General features: G+C 43.9%; 1 protein-coding gene across 1 annotated transcript in view; it reads right to left on the minus strand.

Moving 5' to 3' along the window:
- SPATS1 (spermatogenesis associated serine rich 1) overlaps window positions 1-14,203 on the minus strand; it is a 33,827-nt gene extending 19,624 nt beyond the window's left edge. The window contains exons 1-2 of the mRNA XM_064360426.1: window positions 14,065-14,203; window positions 5,746-5,893 (exon numbers count right to left, since the gene is read on the minus strand). Of these exons, the coding sequence (XP_064216496.1) occupies window positions 5,746-5,893; window positions 14,065-14,203 (287 nt within the window). The remainder of the gene's footprint in view (window positions 1-5,745; window positions 5,894-14,064) is intronic.
- Window positions 14,204-21,224: the final 7,021 nt, after the last annotated feature.

Consider the following 21,224-nt stretch of genomic DNA (forward strand, 5'->3'; position numbering starts at 1 on the left):
AATAAGTATATGGAGAAGATGAAGAAATAATCAAAAACAAACCCAGATGGAAATGATTACAATAATAAAGTATTTGTTTAGTGCTGAACTTCCTAGCAGTTTATAAAGGCCCACAACAAACTACGGTGGGTGTCAGCAGAACATGCAATCATTTCTAGTTTATATGACTTTGCGTCTGATACCCGGCCTTGGACAATGTGTTCAGGTATAATGATCTGTTATAAAGTCACAGAATCTTCTTTCATAACATTGTATCACTTGTATTTAAATGGTATCAAAGCAACTTCATATTGTTTGTCTTGTTTGCTCCCTACTAACAATCCTGTGATGTAGATAGGACAAATAACTCAGTGCCCCCACCCCAAATTCAGAATATAAGCAATTTTGGAGGTGTGTTAGTTTCCATGATCAGAGTATAGCTAGAGACAACTGGAATTGGGGCTCAATATCTCAGAACTGTCACTCTCTTCTTCGTATCCTGACACTTGGGCTTCATTTTTGCCAATTGCAGATGAGCTTCTTCACAAGAGCAAAAAGCCACTGATAGCCCAGATTTGAATTCTCATTGTCTTCTGAACAATTTTTATTCCCATCTCCAACGTGAAAAATCTCAGGGAAGGACTCGTTGGCTCAGCTTAGATCATACATTCTCCCTCAAATCAATCACAGTTAAGAAGTGGAGACAAGTAAGATGATGATAGCTTCTATTTGGAATACTCATTAAAACTGGGTGGCAGGAGTTCGAGACCAGCCAGGGAAACATAGCAAGACCTCATGTTAAAATGTTTAAAAACTGGGTAGGGAAGGGTGGGTGCGGTGGCTCCTGCCTGTAATCCCAACAGTTTGGGAGGCCGAGATGGGTGGATCACCTGAGGTCAGGAGTTTGAGACCAGCCTGGCCAACAGTGAAACCCTGTCTCTACTAAAATACAAAATTAGCCAGGCATGGTGGTGTGCACCTGTAATCCCAGCTATTCAGGAGGCTGAGGCAGGAGAATCACTTGAACTCAGGAAGCAGAGGTTGCAGTGAGCCAAGATCACACCATTGCACTCCAGCCTGGGCAACAGGAACAAAACTCCGTCTAAAAATCAAAACAAAATAAAACAAACTGGGAAAGAAGGAGTGAAAATCAGTTCCCCAGAAAAAGGAGAATAGCATAGACGAGGCCAGGCCACTGGGAAGTCAGTGGAAGCCGAGCAGCTTCCACAATATGTGAACACAAGCAAGGGATTGGAGGGAGCCACTTCAAGCAAAGGAGGCAAAGTGAGCAAAGGCACAGAAGGAAGAAACACCAGGAAAATGAAGAAATTTGATGTGGTTGTGGCAGGACTACTGGAGGTAAAGCTGGAGAAGAGAAGGAGACAGATCTGGAGAACTTGCAGTTCATATGAGGGGGGACTCTTTTTTATCAAGCTTTCATGGGATATCATTAAATAATGGTAAGCAAGGACATGGTACGGTCACATATGGTTAGAAAACTCTGGAAGCTGTGAAAGGAATGGACTTTGAGAATATAAAACTTAAGTCAGGGAGTCCATTTAGGAGAGCGTAGTGGGCAGCTTCTGACACGGTCGCCAATGATCCCTACGTTTTGGCATTTATTCCCCTCTGTAATCTTCTCCCTTTGAGTATAGGTTAGACCCACTGACTCACTTTCAACGAAGAGAAAACAGCAAATGTCATGGATATCACTTCCGAGGTTAGGTTACAAAGAGAGACTGCGGTTTTTCTTGTGTGCACTCCTGATTGCTTGTGAGGAGAGACAGCTGCTGTTGTGAGATGCCCTCTGTAGAGACAAGGAACTGAGGGAAGCCTGAGGCAACAGCCAGTGGGAAACTGAGCTCTCAGCCCCAGCAGCCTGTGAGGAAGTGAATCCTGCCACCAACCATGTGAGTGAGCTTGGAAGTGGATCCTCCCCCAGTTGAACCTTCAGTTGAGCCCAAAGCCCTGGCCAGCATCTTGACTACAATCTCATGAGAGAGACTTTGAGCCAGAGGCACTCATCTAGGTTATACTCAGATTCCCGACCTGCAGAAAATGTGAGATAGTAAATTTTTTTTTTTTTTAAAGCCTGCAGCACCCGGTATTCCCACGTGGTCTCTCATCCAAGTACTAACCAGGCCCGACCCCACTTATCTTCCGAGATCAGAGTTTGTTGTTTTAAGCCACTAAGTTAGGATGATTTGTTGTGTACCAATAGATAACTAATCTAGAAGCTATTACAGTAGTCCAGGTAAGAGATGATCAGGCCCTTGAGTGGGACCAAGGTAATATAGAAGGAGTAGAAGAGATGGGCTTACATGGTATTTCAGGGCTTGATCACCAGTTGGTTGAGTGACTGGGAGGAGATAAGTATGATCCTTTAATCTATACCTTTGGGGCTGTGTGAATACTGAGATCATCAACTGAGACAAGGAACAGAGAAGGATCTGGCTTGTGAGGATGGGTGATGAGAAGTTCAGTCAAGGCATGCTGAGTTTGAGGGGCCTGTGGGACATCAGGTGGAGATAGCTAGAAAGCAGTTCAATATATCAATCTGAAGCCTGGGCTATGTCTAGACTGGAGCTTTAGATTTGGCTACACATGCTTTGACTGAGTTAGGTCCTCCGTAACCCAGGCATCATGAGAGATAAAGGGGACTTTTTTAGGTGGGAATTAGGAATGCAGAACTGGCAGCAATCGCCCAGTTCCCCATCCTACAGGACGTGAACTTCACAGTCTGGGCTTTCTTTCCCTCCCAATACATGGACCCACTGATGCTGCTAGTGATATACTTCTGTTTCAGAGGACCTAAAGAGGCAGAGTTTAAGAATTATGCCAGCCTCTTCTATGTCCAGTGCTGAGGGCAGCAAGTCCACTTGCAGCAGATTTTATTATATAAAGAATCACCTGAGGAATTTCCCTTAACTTTGAAATGAATAAATCCACTTTTAGGAATTTACTTTTATTATATAACCAGAGATGGGCAAAAGCCGAATGTACAGGGGCACTTATTACACCACTATTTACAATAGCAAATCTTTAAAACTATAGGTCACTGCTCAGACTGTGGTCTATTCATCTGACACTCCAGCACTGTAGTTACTGAAAACTATGCTCTTGAAAAACACTCAGAGGTATGAGAAAATTCTCTCCACGTGCTGCTTGGTGAAAAAGCTGCCTTTATAAGATGTCCTTCAGTAGGTGAATGAATAAATAAACTGTGGGACATCGAGACAATGGAATATTATTCAGCATTGAAAAAAATGAGCTATTAAGTGGTGAAACGACAAGAAGGAAACTTAAATGCATATTATTAAGTAAGAGAAGCCAATCTGAAAAGGGTATATACTATACAATTCCAACTATATGTCATTCTGGAAAAGAAAAAACTATGGAGACAGTAAAAATATCTGTGGTTGCCAGGGGGTGGGAGGGGTGGGAAGGGATGAATAGATGGAACACATGGGATTTTTAGGGCAGTGAAACTACTCTGTATATACCATAATATGCCGGGAGCAGTGGCTCGTGCCTGTAATCCCAGCGCTTTAGGAGGCTGTGGTAGGTGGATCACTTGAGTCCAGGAGTTTGAAACTGGCCTGGGTAACGTAGTAAGACCATGTCTCTACAAAAAAAAAATTAAAAATTAGCTGAGCATGGTCGCACACACCTGTGATCCCACCCACTCAGGAGGTTGAGACAGGGCAATTGCTTTAGCCTGGGAGGTCAGGGCTGCAGTGAGCCATGATTATGCCACTGCCATGGTGAGCCATGATCATTCCACTGCCTTTCTCAGAAATAAATCAATAAATAAAAATGGAAAAGGTACTATAATGATGGATACATGCCCTTATACATTTGTCCAAACCCATAGACTGTGCAACACCAAGAGTGAGCCCCATTGTAAAATAGGGACTTTGGGTGATTATGATGTATCCACGTAGGTTCATCGATGGTAACAAATGTCCCACGCTGGGGCAGGATGTGATAGTTGGGGAGGCTGTACATGCATCAGGGCAGGAAGTACATAGGAACTTTGTACCTTCCTCTTAATTTTTCTGTGAACCCAAAACTGCTCTGAAAAAGTAAAACCCTTAATAAATCTTTATTTAAAGCATAGGTTTTATGAAAGAGTAGTATATGATCTGATCTTAATTGTAAAATAAATATATATTTTATGTGCAAGAAAAAATTAAAATTAGAAAAAACTAATATCGAAATGTTAACATATTCTCTAAGATGTAAAATTTTAGTGATTTTTATTTATTGATTTATCTATTTCTTTATTTTCACACAAGTTCTCACTCTGTCACCCTGGCTGGAGTACAGCAGCTCAATCATATAGCTCACTGCAGCCTGGAACTCTTGGGCTCAAGTGATCTGCCCACCTCAGCGGCCTGAGGAGCTAGGATTACAGGTGCACACCCACATGGCCGGCTAATTTTTGTATTTGTAGAGAGGGGTCTCACTGTGGTGCCCTAGCTGGCCTCGACCTCCTGGTCTGACGAGATCCTCCCACCTCAGCCTCCCAAAATGCTGGGATTACAGGTGTGAGCCACCATGCCTGGCCATGTGACTTTTATTGTTAATACTTTTATTTTTTTTAAAGTCTTCATCTGGGCTGGGCGCTGTGGCTCACGCCTGTAATCCCAGCACTTTGGGAGGCCGAGGCGGGTGGATCATGAGGTCAAGAGATCAAGACCATCCTGGTCAACATGGTGAAAACCCATCTCTACTAAAAATACAAAAAATTAGCTGGGCATGGTGGCACGTGCCTGTAGTCCCAGCTACTCAGGAGGCTGAGGCAGGAGAATTGCCTGAACCCAGGAGGCGGAGGTTGCGGTGAGCCGAGATTGCACTATTGCACTCCAGCCTGGGTAACAAGAGCGAAACTCCGTCTCAAAAAAAAAAAAGTCTTCATCTTTTCAAATTTTCTACAATAAACTTAAATTACTTTCATTGTAACAAAAATTATTGGAAAAACATTTTTAAAACTTTTTATTGTAAAAGAAATATAAACAGAGAAACTACATAAAACACAAAGACAGTTTTACAACTAATTACAAAGCCAACGTCCTGGTCAAGAAACAAAACGTTAGCCTAGCACAGTGACTCACACCTATAATCCCAGCACTTTGAGACGCCAAGGTGGGAAGATCGATTGAGCCCAGGAGTTTGAGGTTAAAGTGAGCCAAGGTAACACCACTCTACTCCAGCCTGGGTGACACAGCAAGACCCCTCTCTCCACCCAAACAAAAGAAACAAAACGTGGCCAGTCCTTCCCTTTCCCACTCCCCAGAAACCATCTGTGTGTGTCCACTTCTGGGAGCAGTAACCACTATCCTAATTGTGACTCTTACAATAATCATTATTTTGCTTTTCTTTGTTTTACCACCCATGTATGTATGTACGTATCCTAAAAATATATAGTTTCACTTATTTTTCAACTTTATAATAGCAAACACACAGAACTTACTGTGTGCCAGGAATTTTTCTGAGCTCTTTCCAGGTATTAACTCAATTAATCCTCACAACAATCCTATAAACTGTCATCACCATTTCACAGATAAGAACACTGAAGCCCGAGGGTAAGTAATTTGCTCAGATTCACACAAATACTAAATGGAAGGACCAGGATTTGAACCCACACAGTCTAGCTCCAGAATCCATGCTCTTGCCAAGCATACCATGCTACCTCTCAGACTGTTGGCTTCTTGGTCAGGATCTCCCCCAACAGTGACAGCTCTGCACCAGACCCTTACTTACTCTAGGTAAGCAGACACTCTGGGGAGGCCTGGAGACTCACTGATGCTTGGGCCCATTTCAACAGAAGAAGAGGAACTGACACTTTTGTCAGAGGATGTTGTGTTGGCAAAACATCCCTTGGATTCCAGAAAATCACTGCAGCTAGCACCTGCAACACAGAGATATCATATTTAATTACATTATTGAAAATACATTCCACCCTATTTTGTTTCCTAGATTATAAATAAATTTTTTAAACAGCTAACATGTATTAAGCATTTACTGTGCACTGAGGATTATATCAACACCTTACACACGTTATCCCATTTAATCCCTATAACAACCCACAGGCGTAGGTATTCCTTATTATCCCCATTTTATGGTCGAGAAAACTGAGGTTGAGAAGGTTAAGAAACTTGCCTATGGTCACATAAAAAGTAAACATCTAGGCCGGGTACAGTGGCTCATGCCGGTAATCTCAGCATTTGGGAGGCCGAGGTGGGTGGATCACTTGAGGTCAGGAGTTCGAGACCAGCCTGGCCAACATGGTGAAACCCCATCTCTACAAAAATACAAAAACTAGCTGAGCGTGCTGGCGCACTCTTGTAATCCTAAATATCTGGGAGGCTGAGGTGGGAGGATTGCCTGGACCCAGGAGGCGGAGGTTGCAGTGAGCTGAGATTGCACCACTGCACGTCAGCCTCGGTGACCAGAGACTTTGTCTCAGAAAAAAGAAAAAAAAATCTAGGCCCATATTTGATTCCAGGTCTTGTAACACTAAAGCCTGAGATACTAACCCCTCTACTAGACTGCTTGCCCCTACACATAGTTCACCTACTCTGAACTAAGTGGAAGACCTAGGATCTGAAGTAAGCTGTATAGCACTGTCTGTTGCATTAAGCATCTCAATAAAAGGATTTGTTCATAGAAAGACTGATGAATATAATGGTGATCACAACTCAAAGAACACCCTCAGAAATTTTGTGGGTTCCCTTCACACTTCTTATTCATGATAGCAGCATCCATAACAGTGCCTGGCACAAAGCAGGTGCTCAACAAATGTTTGCTCGAATAAGTGAAAAAGAATTATAACTCTCCAACCACGCACAGTTACAAGTAAGGGAGTCCTGAAAACCAGTGAGTGTCAGACAGAGAAGAGCACCCATTATCGTCACTCTGCTATACTATTAATACTTCATGAAAGTCAATCTGTTCTCTTATCATTTTATATAGTTATGTACCTCATCCAGCCACAAAAATAAAAAGTCAGATGAAAGGATTATGCATATTTCTTTATGCATAATTTCGTAGAGCACTGAAGCTCAGTAGATGGCAATGTAACCTCTGGTAATGAGAAAATTGTAAGAAATAAGAGTCAAACTTCTCTGATTCTTGAGTACATTTTTAGACTGACTACTATTCCACCTACACAGTATCATGCTTCACACATATAGAACCATCTTTTGGTATCAAAGGGGGATTGGTTCCAGGACGCTTGAAATACAAAAGTCTGAGGATCCTCAAATCCCATATATGAAACAGTGTAGTATTTGAATATAACATATGCACATCCTTCTGTATATAACATATGCACATACTGTACTGTAAATCATCTCCAGATTACTTGTAATACCTAATACACAATGCAAATGCTATGTAAATAGTTGTTATATTTTTATTTGTACTATTTTTGTTGTTATATTGTTGTTTTCTTTTCTTTTTTTTTTTTTGAGATGGAGTCTCACTCTGTCACCCAGGCTGGAGTGTAGTGGTGCCATCTCAGCTCACTGCGACCTCCGCCCCTGGGTTCAAGTGATTCCCATTCCTCAGCCTCCCAAGTAGCTGGTATTACAGGCACCTGCTACCATGCCTGGCTAATTTTTTTATTTTTAGTAGAGACAGGGTTTCGCCATCTTGGCCAGACTGGTCTCGAACTCCCGGCCTCAAGCAATCCACTTGCCTCGGCCTCCCAAAAGGCTGGGATTACAGGTGTGAACCACTGCACCGGCCTTGTTGTTTCCTTGTTGAATATTTACTATGGGCAGTTGGTCGAATTTGCCGATGCAGAGCCCATTGATAGGACTATATAGTAGAAACTATGCAAATTCCCACCATCTATCAGCAGGACTGCTACTCAGACAATTTTTTATTCATTTCCTCTCAAATTCATATCACAAGTGAATAATATCTTTTCCACTCTCTGTCACCAAACCTTTCACTCCTAAGAGGACTTTGCCTGTGACTCTACAAAGCTTAAAGTTCAGCTGAGCTACTTCCTCCCTTCAAAATCCTCCCACTCTGAGTTTCTCAGGACATGGCACAAGGCCTATCTGCATCAGAATTACCTGGGAAGCCTGTTAAAAATACAGATTCCTGAATTCCACCGCAGACCCATTGAATTAGAATCTCTCCAAGTGAGGCCTGAGAACCTGCATTTTGAATAGGCCCCCATCCTCCCCCCTGCTCTTCATTTAGTCTCACGTTTGGCAGTGATCTCCTTCTTGAGGTCTAGTTGCATCACTGCACTATATTTTATCCTGTTCCACTTCCAGATTCCCAACTGCACAGAACTTCCTGAATGTCCTCAGTCATGAGAATCCCCCTGGGGTACTTGTTCAACATGCAGGCTCCAGGGCTCTGACTCAGACCTACAGTCTGGGAGCCAGGATATTTAAGAAACACCTCAGGTGACTGTTAGGGCCTGCCAAGTGTGAGAAGTGCGGCTCTGGAATACGCCCCAGAGCCTGGAGCAGCCCCCAGCACAGTGAGGGCCAACTGGTTGCTTGAAGTGTAGCTGGGATGGAGTCAAGCCCAGGGGAGATGGCAGGAAAGCAGCAAAGCTGTGAGGATGAGGGGACAGGTCCCCAGCAGTCTAAGGAAGAACCACCCATACACTAAGCCACAAAAGAAGTATCAACAGTACATAGACAACACTCTCTGACCACAATGCAGTACAAATTAGAAATCAATAATAAAAAGACAGCCAAAAAGTATCCATAAGCTTGGAAATTCAAACCATGCTTCTAAATAATTCACATACAAGAAGAAATTGTAATGGAAATCATGAGATGCTTAATGATCAATGAACATTAAGTACTATATATCAAAACTTGTGGGATTCAACTAAATCAGTAATTAGAAATCTAGAGCCTTAAATGCCTATGCTGTATTTCACTGAATATGAGACACCATCAATGGTACTAGCATTGTTATTTTACATACCACAAAGAACAAAGGCTGCCAATTAAAGTATGACACATGCTTTTATCACTTAGAATTTTTATTTTATACTTATTGAAGCATTCTTTTAGACTTACTTAGACATAGATTTTAATCACATATCACTCATGTGCATATGTGAAGAAGGAAAATATAGGCAAAATAGACTGGCTAAGGCATTCCTAAATCTTATGCACATTCAGAAGTCTGACTACTAAATCACTTTCAACTCAATCACTGATGTCCACATTTTCCACCTAATACTGACCTAATAATTCAACAAGAATGATGCAGCATTTTTTTTTTTTTTTGAGTGGGAGTCTGGCTCTGTCGCCCAGGCTGGAGTGGCCCTATCTCGGCTCACTGCAACCTCTGCCTCTCGGGTTCAAGCAATTCTCCTGCCTCAGCTTCCTGAGTAGCAGGGATTACAGGCACTCACCACCACAACCGGCTAATTTTTCTATTTTTAGTAGAGACGGGGTTTCACCATGTTGGTCAGGCTGGTCTCTTGGCCAGGCTGGTCTCGAACTCCTGACCTCATGATCTGCCTGCCTTGGCCTCTCAAAGTGCTGGGATTACAGGTATGAGCCACTGTGCCCAGCCCCACATTTCTTAAATGAGTGCTTCTCTATTGTCTCTGGAGTTTTCTTCCAAGCTATGAACACACATTCTACATGCTTCAGCGCTCATACAGCAAAAATTATTACAACTACATCATGGCTGCTGCTGGGCTCACAGAACTGGTACCATGCAGTCCCTACTTCAAAGATGCAAACTGTCCATCCAACAATTGACGGGTTATAGTGTTCAAAATCAAAAATTCCAAAATGAATGAGCTAAGCTTTCAATTTAAGAAATAAGAAAAAAAAAGAGTAACCCCCCCCCCAAAATTATAAGGAATGAAATCATAAAAGCAGAAATGAATGAAATAAAGATTATCAGAATTATGGCTTCATACAAAAGCTAAATAATGTAGATAAACAAGGCTCAAGAAAAGATATTAAACACAAATAAATAATATTAGGGCGGCCTGTAATCCCAGCACTTTGGGAGGCCAAGGCTGGCAGATCATCTGAGGTCAGGAGTTCAAGACCAGCCTGGCCAACATGGTGAAACCCTGTCTCTACCAAAAATACAAAAATTAGCCAGGGCACGGTGTCACACGCCTGTAATCCCAGTTACTCAGGAGGTTGAGACAGGAGAATCCCTTGATCCCAAGAAGTGGAGGTTGCAGTGAGCTGAGATCACACCACACTGCACTCCAGCCTGGGCAACAGAGTAAGGCTCCATCTAAAAAATAATACTAATAATATTATCATTATTAAAAATGAAAAGAAGGCCATAATTATAAACAAAATAGAGATAACTTTACAGATAAAGAAATTAAGCTTCAGAAATGTCAAATAACTTGTTCAGGGTTACATAACTGGAGTGTAATTTATAAAATGTAGTCTAATATTCAAATAATCAAGACGGTACTGACAAAAAGCCTAACAGACAAATCAATAGGACAAAATTGTAAACATAAATAGAATAAAATTTTATATGAAAAGAAGTGGCATTTTATCTTGGTGAAGAAAGGATGGGTTATTAAAAAAATATTGCTGGAACAACTAATTAACCATTTGGAATAAAAATAAAATTAAACCTTTTTTATCCCAAACTGGAATAATCCAGATGAAATACAGATTTGAATGTAAAAATTGAAATTAAAGATGTACCTGAAAAAATAAGTGAATGTGTATATAATCTTAGAGTTAAGAAGTTATTGCCAAGAAAGATATCAAATACAGGCAAAATAAAGGAAAAGAGGCATAGACTTGAATATGCCTCTTTAAATATACACTTAAAACTTTCATAGCAAACTATAAACTGGGGGAAAATCTGTAACATACATGATAGAAAGAAAAAATAGTAGCTATGACAAATTATGAGCTTTTATACATTTATAAGATGAAAATAAATATCAAAAAAGGAATAAAAAGGGCAAAAGACATGATCAGGTAACTTATTTTTAAAACAAGTTGGACACGGTGGCTTATCTCTGTAATCCCAGCACTTTAGGAGGCTGCGGCAGGTAGACTGCTTGAGGCTAGGAGTTCAAGACCAGCCTGGGCAACATAGGGAGACCTGGTCTCTAGAAAAAACTAAAAAGTTAGCTGGGCATGGTGTTGCACACTTGTGGTCCCAGCTACTTCAGAGGCTGAGATGAGGATTGCTTGAGCTGGGGAGGTCGAGGCTGCAGTGAGCCCTGATTGTACCACTGCACTCCAGTCTGGGCAACAGAGTGAGACCCCATCTCAAAATAACATGAAATAAAATAACACATATGAATAGCCAATATATATTTGGGGGAAAATTTCGTCCATCATAACAATTGGGTTTGGAGGAGTGGGTGGTTATTTTTGGGGTTTTTTTTTTTTTTTTTGAAACAGGGTCTTGCTCTGTCACCCAGGCTGGAGTGTAGTGGCATGATCTCGGTTCATTGCAACCTCTGCCTCTAGGACTCAAGTGACGCTCCCACCCCAGCCTCCCAAGTAGCTGGGACCATGGCATGCATCACCATGCCCAGTTATTTTTTTGTGTGTGTATTTTTTGTAGAGATGAGGTCTTACCATGTTGCCCAAGCTCATCTCAAACTCCTGAGCTCAAGTGATCCACCTGCCTCAGCCTCCCACCAAGTGCTGGGATTACAGGTGAGAGCCACTGCACCTGGCCCCATCCTAATAACTGAAGAATTGAATTTAAAATACGATACCATTATTTGCTATCAGCTTGCAAACACTCAGGGTTGCCATAGCTTGGAGTAATGGCATTCCTATCATTGCTGGTGGGAATGTCCCCATCTTCCTGAAGAGCAATTTGGCCATATATTACTTCCGAAGCCTATGAGAAGTGCATATCATTTGACTCAATAGTTCTACTTCTAGAAATGTATCTATGAAAAAGGCATGAAATGTACGTACAGAGATATAGAATGGATTCACATATGTGGAGAAGAAATGAAATCAAGGCCAAAGATGTCCTCTATGTTGATACTTGCATGTGAGCTCTGAGGTATTTATGGTAACATTTACTTACTGCAATTTTTGCCCTTAGGTTTTCACAGTGGCTGCCTTTCATAGCATGTAAACATTTTAATTGTATATTGCCACTATAGGACTTAAGAGTTTCCCCCAAGCAAGAATTGGTTGGCTCTATGGATGGTATCAGAGAGGGCCCTTTCCCAAGTGTTTTGTTTGTTTGTATTAGGGGCAAAATTTAAATGTTTAAATACTGATGCTCCCACAGTGTAGAGTACCATCCGGTTACTCTGAGCAAGTCAATTACTTCTCCACATCCAGCTCCCAATGGCTGCCCTCTCCCCCATCTGGCTCAGAAGGCTGTGGGGAGAAACAAACACGCTAAGGAAACACATCCTGCTTGAAAGGTTCACCATTTATCATGAAAATTGTTATTCAAATGCAATAAATGTCAAGTAAGCCAGAAGTCAGAAAATTCTAACAAGTTTCTAAAACACTATGAAATACGAAGAAACAATGTAAATAAAGGCCAAGAGAAGGTTCTGGTGACCAGAAAGGAATTCAAGGGAAAACAGAGAATTTGGAAGAAAGTCTTGTTTCTTTAGTGCCATCTGTGGAATTCAGGATAATTATTTCCATTTTTTTTAGGCAGGAATAACACCTTACATAACCAAAGCACTTTCATATGCTTGTCATCTCAGCTGATTTTCACAATAGCTCTGTCTGGTAGGGAGAAAAATAATACATCAAGCCATGTTTGTCTAATGTGGATACTCATTTAACCAAACACTATTTCCCACCCCTGCTTATCTGCTTAACAAGGGGCCTACGGATCAAGGACGGTGGTTTTTAACCCGTTTTTGGGATTATATCCCCTCCCCCATGAGCAGTAATGAAAGCAATTGGTTCTCTGGTGGAAAAATGCGCACACGCACACCCACACACACACAGGTATCTTCAACTGGTTTGTGGAGCCCCTTCCTTCCTGAAATCCATAGACTCCAGATGTATTCTAAACTCAGATGTATTCTCCTGAATGGACTCACCTACGCAGTAGAAAAGGACACCATGGGTCTTTCATTAATGTGGTCTGGGATCTGGTACCCTTCTGGTACCTCAACTCAAAAACATGGATCCCTACGACATCCTTAAAACAGCAGCTTCCTCCTTTACCCCAAACCAAACTGGAAACTGCAGAAAGGTCTGGAGCTTAAGTTAGAATCCCAGAATCCTTGTCTCCTTGCTGTTCCAGACCCACTCGGACAATTAATAGTTCTAACTCCTCCAGCTCCTCCTTCTCTACGGTCCCAGCATATATTAATAGCTGGGTAGAATGAGTTGTACCTCCCTCCTTTCTCCTCACTGTGAAGGAGAATGAGGCGATCATAGACCCAGAATACAGAAGACCAGGGAGAAAGCTAAGATCTGATCCAGCAAAGTCTGGACATTTCACAACCCCTTTTTGCAGTACGCAGACCACTCACCCATAACAGGTAAATGAGAACTTGAGCGCAGACGCACTCTGAGCTTTTCTGGGAGACTGTGGCTGTTCAGGGTCATGATACTGTTCTCTAAAGGCAAACGTGCCTCCCAGTACCCTCCTCGGCCTTAACCAATTATGGAGCTACCAGTCATTATTTCATTTTTAGAGTGTTCATAATTCCCACCTGAACTGTCCCATCCAATAAACAGTGACACAAACCTACTAATATATGAGCAAAAGAAAGATGAAGGGACACAGGCTCGGGAGTAGGGCAGACTCACGTCAAATCCAGGCTCACCGTTTATTAACCCAGGCACTGGGCAGGTCAAATCTCTGGCTCCCTTTTTACTCATAGGTAATATACTTCTCCACTGTTGTGAGATCCCCTGAGGTCACTTATGAGAATCTCCACTTTGGCGGTGCTCTCTGCCTAATCAAATCTTGGGTTAGTATAGACATAAGCTACTATTCAAGCAGCTCTTTTTACACGCCCCCAAACTAGCCTCCTTCTAAACTTCAAATGGTGCCCCACCCCCACCCCCGACCCCGGGTGTAGTATACTTGGATGTGAACACCAACTCCACACCCAGTGCTCTGGGTTTCTTAGCACTCAACTGTAGGTCCTCTCCACCTTGGTCATGCCAGAGTCCCTTTTCTCTGGAACCTTCTCCAGCTCTCTGCCACAGGTTGCGCTTGAGATGGAGGGGAGACGGCAGCCCCGTGGATCGTTTCCAGTGAGCATCGGTGGGCTCATCTGTGCACGTGTTGGTTTTAAATTTTAGAAGTAACCCAGAGACAAAGAAAAGACTCTTGTAAGAAAGGTGTCAGTGAAAACAAATTCCACAAGCCACCGAAAGTCAGGAGGGAGGACTGGCCTCTAAACCGGAGCCTCCCTCCCTCCACCCGGGCGTTGCTTAGTTTCGAAGCCCTCTGAGCTCTAGCAAGTCCGCCCCCAGCCCGCGCCAGGCTCGCTGCACCCCAACCCCCAGCTCCAGGAGCTCCTTCTTTTCCACCTCGGGGTCTTCCCACCCCCTCCCCCAGGGGAGGCTCGGGTCTGTGCTCAGAGGCCTCCGCGGAGCATGGGACCAACGCACCAACTGGCAGGCGAACTGCCGAACACACGCCGAGGCCGAGGAACCGAGAGCCCAGGGCAAGAGGGACGCCGCGACCGCCTGCTCCTCCCGCGGAGGCGCGTTCCAGGGTTGCCGGGACACCGGCCCCAGCCACGCGGTGAGCAGCGTCCTGCCTGGCCCGGCTGCCGGCCCCGCTGTCTGTCACCCCCCGGGCACTGTGGCCATCGGTATGGGATTGAGGCTCCCAAGAGGTGCGGAGCCAGAGGCTCCAGCAGTCACCTGCAAGGATCGCTGCAAAAGCCACTTTGTGGTTTTGGATTTTTTTTTTTTTTAAGAGTTGTGGTTCTTTTCCAGGCAATTTTCATTATTAGAACTGTAGGCTCTGGTGGCAGTGAAAGATGCGCCCTCCACAAAGCTTGCAGATGCCTGGTTATAATTGGCATTGATTAGACAGGATCCACCTACCACTTACAGAGCGCCTTTTCTGGGCCAGGCGCCCTGCTGGATGTTATCTTCCTTAAGCAGCCAGCTGCATTTTTCAAAATAGAAAACCAAATTTTAGCAAAGGCTTGCTCAAGGTCACCCAGAAAACAGAGTCATTTCCAAGTTTCCTCATTCCAAATCCACTACTCTTTCCATCATATTGACTTAAATTTATCTTCCTCATCCTTTCCAGTATCTAATAAATCTTGCATAGAAAGCTTCTTTTCAAGTCTAGTTTAAGTCCTTAAGTTCGTGTTTAGACCAAGTTTTCCCTTTTTTTGTTGCTGATTATAAAAGAAATAAATAGTCATTGTAGAAATATTGGAAAATGTGGAAAAATATTGTCAATATCCATGATCCCACAATATAGAGGTTAAATATTTTTTTCTGGTTAGCTATTGCTGTGTAACAAATCACCTCCAAATTCTGTTGCTTTAAACAACAACATCCATTTTGATTTTCCGATTCTGGTGGTTGGCTAGGCTAAGCTCGGCTGCTCATGCCTGGGGTCTCTCACATGGCCACAGTCAGAGGTCACAGAGGAGCTCCCTCACTCATGTGCCTGGTAACTGATGCTGGTTGTCAGGGGAGGTCAGCAGGGGTAGTGCTGGTTCACCCATGTGTGGTGTTTCCATGTGCTTTCTCACAGCAGTGTCTGAGTTTCCAATATGAGCATCCCAGGAGGACCAGGAAGAAGTTGTACTGCCTCCACAGCCACAAGTGCACGGAGAGGGAATTATGACCACACCGCTCCATCAAGGTCATACCGTATGAAAAGCCCAGGGGACGGGAGCTTGTGGCAGTCCTACAAAATACAATCTCCCCTACTGATATTTAGGGGTTATTTCCTCCTTGTCCTTTTTTTGTTCACATGTACATCATATACCCCTAGTGATTTACACCCCTGCTGATATTTAGGGTCTGCTTCCTCTCTGTCCTTTTTCTGTGCACAAATACGTTAATATAATTCGAATTATTTTATATATATGTATATAATTTTGTATTGGGCTTTTAAAATTTAAGATTACAGTTGATGGCTAGGCGCTGTGACTCACACCTATAATCCCATAATCCCAGCACTTTGGGAGGCCAAGGTGGGTGGATCACTTGAGGTCAGGAGTTCAAGACCAGCCTGGCCATCATGTTGAAACCTGTCTCTACTAAAAATACAAAAAAAAAAAAAAAAAAAAAAAAAAGCCAGGCATAATGGTGGCCATCTGTAATCCCAGTTACTTGGGATGCTGAAGGAGAATCTCTTGAATCCAGGAGGCAGATGTTGCAGTGAGCCGAGATCACACTACTATACTTCATCCTGGGCAAGAAAGCCAGACTCCATCTCAAACAAACAAACAAAAAAGTTGGCCCTCTATATCTGAGGGTTCTGGATCCACAGATATGACCAACTACAGATTGAAATATTCAAAAGATATACAGAAATTTAAAACATTACATGCATTGGAACGGAATCATAAAAAAGAAAAAAATAATAAAAATAAATTTTAAAAAAATTAAAAAAAACAAAATAATACAAATAAAAACAACAAAGTTTAGCAATAATCTGCATGGCATTTACATTGTTTTAAGTATTATAAATAATCTAGGGATGATTTGAAGTACTGTACAGGAGGATGTACATAGGTTATATGCAAATACTATGCCATTTTGTAAAAAGGACTTGCACATCCTTGATGTGCTCAAGATTTTGGTATGGGAGGGGAGTCTTAGAACCAATCCCCTAGGGATACAGAGGGATGGATGCATATCCTGAGCTTTTCCCCTTATCGAAGTTTAAAAAACATGTTATCTCTTTATCCCATGGTAGGAGAGGTAACAGTTCTGTAATAGAAACGTTAGCTGGGGAACAGCATAGTTAGTTATTAATGGCTTGACTCAAGATGCTGCTTCACCAGGAAGGCAGAGATTTTTGTCTGTTTTGTTCACTGCTATATGCCAAGTAACTAGCACAGTGCCTGGCACATATAGACGTTCAATAACTATTTGTTTAATGAATGAATAAATGAGTGAGTGAGTGGGTGAATGGGTGGATGATTACAATGGTCTGAGCTGAGCCCCTCCCTCTCTTGCTTGCATCCGCCTAGGAGGAAAGAGACCAGGTTTCTAACCTGAATCACCAGGTTACAAGAGATCAAGACCTATCTGTTGGTCAGGTGATTGCAAGGCAGGCGAGTGAATCACAGAAGGGAAACTTTCTCATCTTTGGTGAGTCCTGTGAACTGTGACTCATAAGCCTTCCCTTACTCTGCAGCTTAAAACCTCCCACACCACGTTGCCCCCACTCCTTGGGCAAGTTTTAGATGCCTGCTGCACCAGGCCTTCCCTGGCAGCTGTCCCCAAGGTTTGGTGAGGCACTGAAGCCAACTAAGGGGTTCTCAGGGCTTCAGAGCTGCCTCTGATCAGCTTGGCCCCACCACACAGCCAGTGCATTCCCAGGATTGGCACCTGAAGTTTCCTGTGCCCAGCAGCCCCACAACCAGAGTTCGGCAGCAGAGGCAAGGGGAGGCTGCTGGGTGTGCCCAGAAGGCTGGGGTTCCTGAGGGTCCCAGAAAATCCTGCCTGTATAGCTGGGAGGGTGAGCACAGTTGGGCAAGAAGGAGGCCTTCCCCAGTGTTCCCTTGCTGGCCCCTGGCTGAGGACCCCAAACCAAGCCCAGCCTGGAGGTTACTGTAGAACCTGCACAGAAGCATGGAGGCCTGATGCGGGGAGGGGTGTTGGTCCCAGGTCCTTAAGGTCAACTCAACAATTTCTCCAGCTGTAGGGCCCTCCTTCCAGCTCTACTGTTCGGGATCCTGATGTTCCACAAGCCTGGCTTTCCTGGGTCTGAATGAGCTCAGGAAACCTGGGGCTCCAGGCCACCACAAACACACACAAGGTTTACATGTGAAGTATTTCCCTGAACTATATAGAATTTCTGGTTTTGCGGGTGAAACATAGTTGCATATCAGCAAATTTGTGTTATTTGACTTAATCATGAAAGACAAATGCTTCTAGTAGGTTTCATGGTGAGGTCAGAGGAGGGTGGGCTGAGCTTTAACCCCTGCTCTTCCCCTGTGCCCCTTCTCCCTGAAGTACCCCACTTCGCTTTCAGTACCTGGGAGCTTGGCTCTGGGAAGGAACGATTGACAGCGTGGCACAGGTGGAAGCAGGGACTGGCACTGGATAGGGAGGGTTGATTCTGGTTCTCCCCAGGCTCCCATGACCCCAGACCCTCGAGAGCAGCTGGGGCAGCCATAAGAATTAAGAGCCCAGAAATTAGAGGAAACCAGACAGTGGAGGGAGAAAGACAAACTCTACCCCATTCCTCTTGAGTCTTGGCAGGACAAAAAGTGCCTGCTGGAGAAAGAAACTTGAGCCTAGAATGGTATTATTTAATGGCCAAGGGGTCAAGAGACCTTGGTAAAAAGTCTCTGAGTTAGGTATCCCTCAAGAGCTGCAAGCTAAACTGGGCGAGGAGGGCATCTTAAACACTACTTCTCGCAAGAGCACTGCAGAAGGTCTATATAGGGGAGCCTCTTTTCCCCAATGTCAAGGAAAGGTCACCCAGCAGAAGCCCTCATTTAATGTGCTTGTCCCATAAGTATGCACCAGAGGGCAGTATAAACCCAGGTATGGAAAACAGAACGTGCGCATAGATTCTCTGCTGTTTACTTCAAGTAAGAGGCATCGCAGAGCCTTGTATAAAGACAGAGCTGGGGAAATGGGCATTGAGTGAATTACTGATGCACGATTACCTTCAGAAACCTTCAATGGTAGGTAGAGGAAGCCTGGCAAAGATGGGGAGAAAGAGCATTTGCTACCTCAGACTCAACTAACACCGTCAGCTCCCAAATAGTCAGAGGGCCTCCCTGTCAGTTCAGTCCAGGAAACGATGACCAGACACTTGCTGTGTTCCAGGAACTGTGCTAGGTGCAGGGATTTAAAGGTGAGTAAAACACAGTCCCTTCCCCGGCTGAGTATCCGTGATAGCTAGGCCCATCTCTTTACATTCATTATCTCACTTAATCCCGGCCACGGTAAAGTGCTAGTAGAATCATCCTCTGTTTACAAATGAGGAAAGACAGACTCAAAAGGCAGAAGTAACTTGTCTCACCAGAAACTGGCAAAGCTGGAGTTTAAATCCAGTCTCTCTAGATTCAGAGCTTGGGCTCTCACCGTGGTCCCAGAGCCGTCTTAGTATGTGCCCTCAGCAATGAGCAGGTCCATTTGTCATCTCAGTACTGGCCAGGCTGTCAGGGCTGCCTCCTAGGCTGCCAGACTGCCTGGGAGAGGCCTGGGAGGACGATCGTCCCCAGAAACACAAAAGTCCTTTGGGACTTGGATTTCTGAGTAACATAAATCAATGACTAAGATTTTAAAATGTATGTAACATATGTAATACATAAAATAGACATGCAGAGTAAGGATACCAGCTTCTGTGAGTGGGATGCCAATTCTCTATGGAACAGGAAAGGAAAAGGCTGAATTAGGTGAGGTTGAAGTGGAATTCCATAAATACCAGGTTTAACCCAATATGGAATAGTCACTGCAGATCTCTCATCAGAGGGATGAGGGGGAAAAAGTGGTATATGCTGCCCATCCTTGTGTCCTCCCAGGTCCATTCCCATTGTCCCCACCCTGTTCTGTGCCTGGGAGGTTGGCCTATGTGGACTGCACCCCCCAGATCCCATGGAGGCACTGGAGGGAGGCACAGGGAGGAGTGAAGTCGGGGTATTTACCCCTCAACCCCCAGCTCCTGTCCTGTTGGCCTCAGTTGTCTATGCCCCTCCCCTTAGGGCCACACAAGGGTGGGCTCCACACAGCTCTCTTTGGGGACTACTGACTGCTTCCTTCCCTGGACCTTGCAGGCCTAGGAGTAGCAATGACTCCCAGCTGTTACACTCCTGAGGCATTGCCGCATTCCCTGCTGCTTTTCCTAAACCCCACCTGCACCTCTGTGAATGGTGCCTCTATTAAACCCTGCAGTTACCCAGCTGGAGGGTGCCAATTCTTTCTTGCTGGAACCCTAGAGCTTTAAGGAGATTAGTCTGATGAGGTAGGAAGGCTGCTGTCTGAGGAAGAGGGCCAGCCAGAAGGAACCAACTGGATATGAGAAGCCAACCAAACAGAGGAGGCAAAGACAACCCAAGACTTATGGCTTGAGGACCCCAAGTCTTGGAAAAATAAACCTAATTGTACATGAGTCTCTGTGTTAGCCTGAGAGGAAACAGTAGCAAAAGAAATGGTTAAGTTGGTTTCAGCCAGGCTGAGAGTGGGAGATGTTGGCACTAACAGGAAGTTGAAGGAACTTTTCCTGGTGCCTGGAATCGGTACCCGGGGCTCCAAGTTGGAGACAAAGAGGCATTAAATAATCCACATTCTAAAGAGAACATTTGCCCATGGAAGGCCAGACTATTCCTGGAGCCTATTAAGAGGCTGCCAAATCTCTGAACATTGCTGAATCTTTGTTACTTTTGCAGAAAAAATAAGCAAATAAATGTGATTGTGGTCTTCAACCCAGCCAGTGCTGTGAAAACAAGCATGACAACGTTGTGAGTACAAGAGCAGTCTTCAGAACCAAACTCCCCGAGTGCAAATCTTGCCACTCCTGCTAACCAGCTGTGCACTCTAGGTAAGTTACTCTGCCTCTGGAAGCCTCAGTTTCCTCCTTTGTAAAGAGAGATCATAATAGTACTTCCCTCATAAGGTGGAGAGAGGATTCATGAATAAATACATGTCAGTCACTTAGAATGACATGCACATGGTAGGAAGTCAATAACTCTGTGCTTTTGTTATTAAGAGCAATTCCTTCTATGACCGATTTCTGTAATAAAGAAGTACAAACACTCGAATCTGATGCAAGAGGAACTGTACAGCATTTGGCCTGTTCTCTTGGGGAAGGGTGGAGGAGAGAAACCAATAGAAGCAATTTCACTCTTGCAAGTTGTTAAAGAGCTAGAGGCCCTAGGGAAGGAGTTAGATCATCTCCTTACCCTGCTCATCATGAACTCTGTGAGGAGGGTTGCTACATCCTCCGGTATCTTCACTCAGGTTTGAACCAGGACCAGGGACAGACTAAAAGCCTCCAGAAAAGCCAGCTTTTGGAAAACAATGTGGAAGACTGCGTCCTGAGACAGACTGGCGTCTCCACACAAACTCTAAGAAAAATGCAAAAACGGCTAGATAGGGAGCTCATTGGCCTTGGAAATTCTCCCCTGAAAAAGC

The sequence above is a fragment of the Aotus nancymaae genome, unplaced genomic scaffold, assembly GCF_030222135.1.
Source record: "Aotus nancymaae isolate 86718 unplaced genomic scaffold, 86718_ANA_hifiasm-v0.15.2.pri h1tg000040l, whole genome shotgun sequence".
NCBI classification, from domain to species: Eukaryota; Metazoa; Chordata; class Mammalia; order Primates; family Aotidae; genus Aotus; species Aotus nancymaae.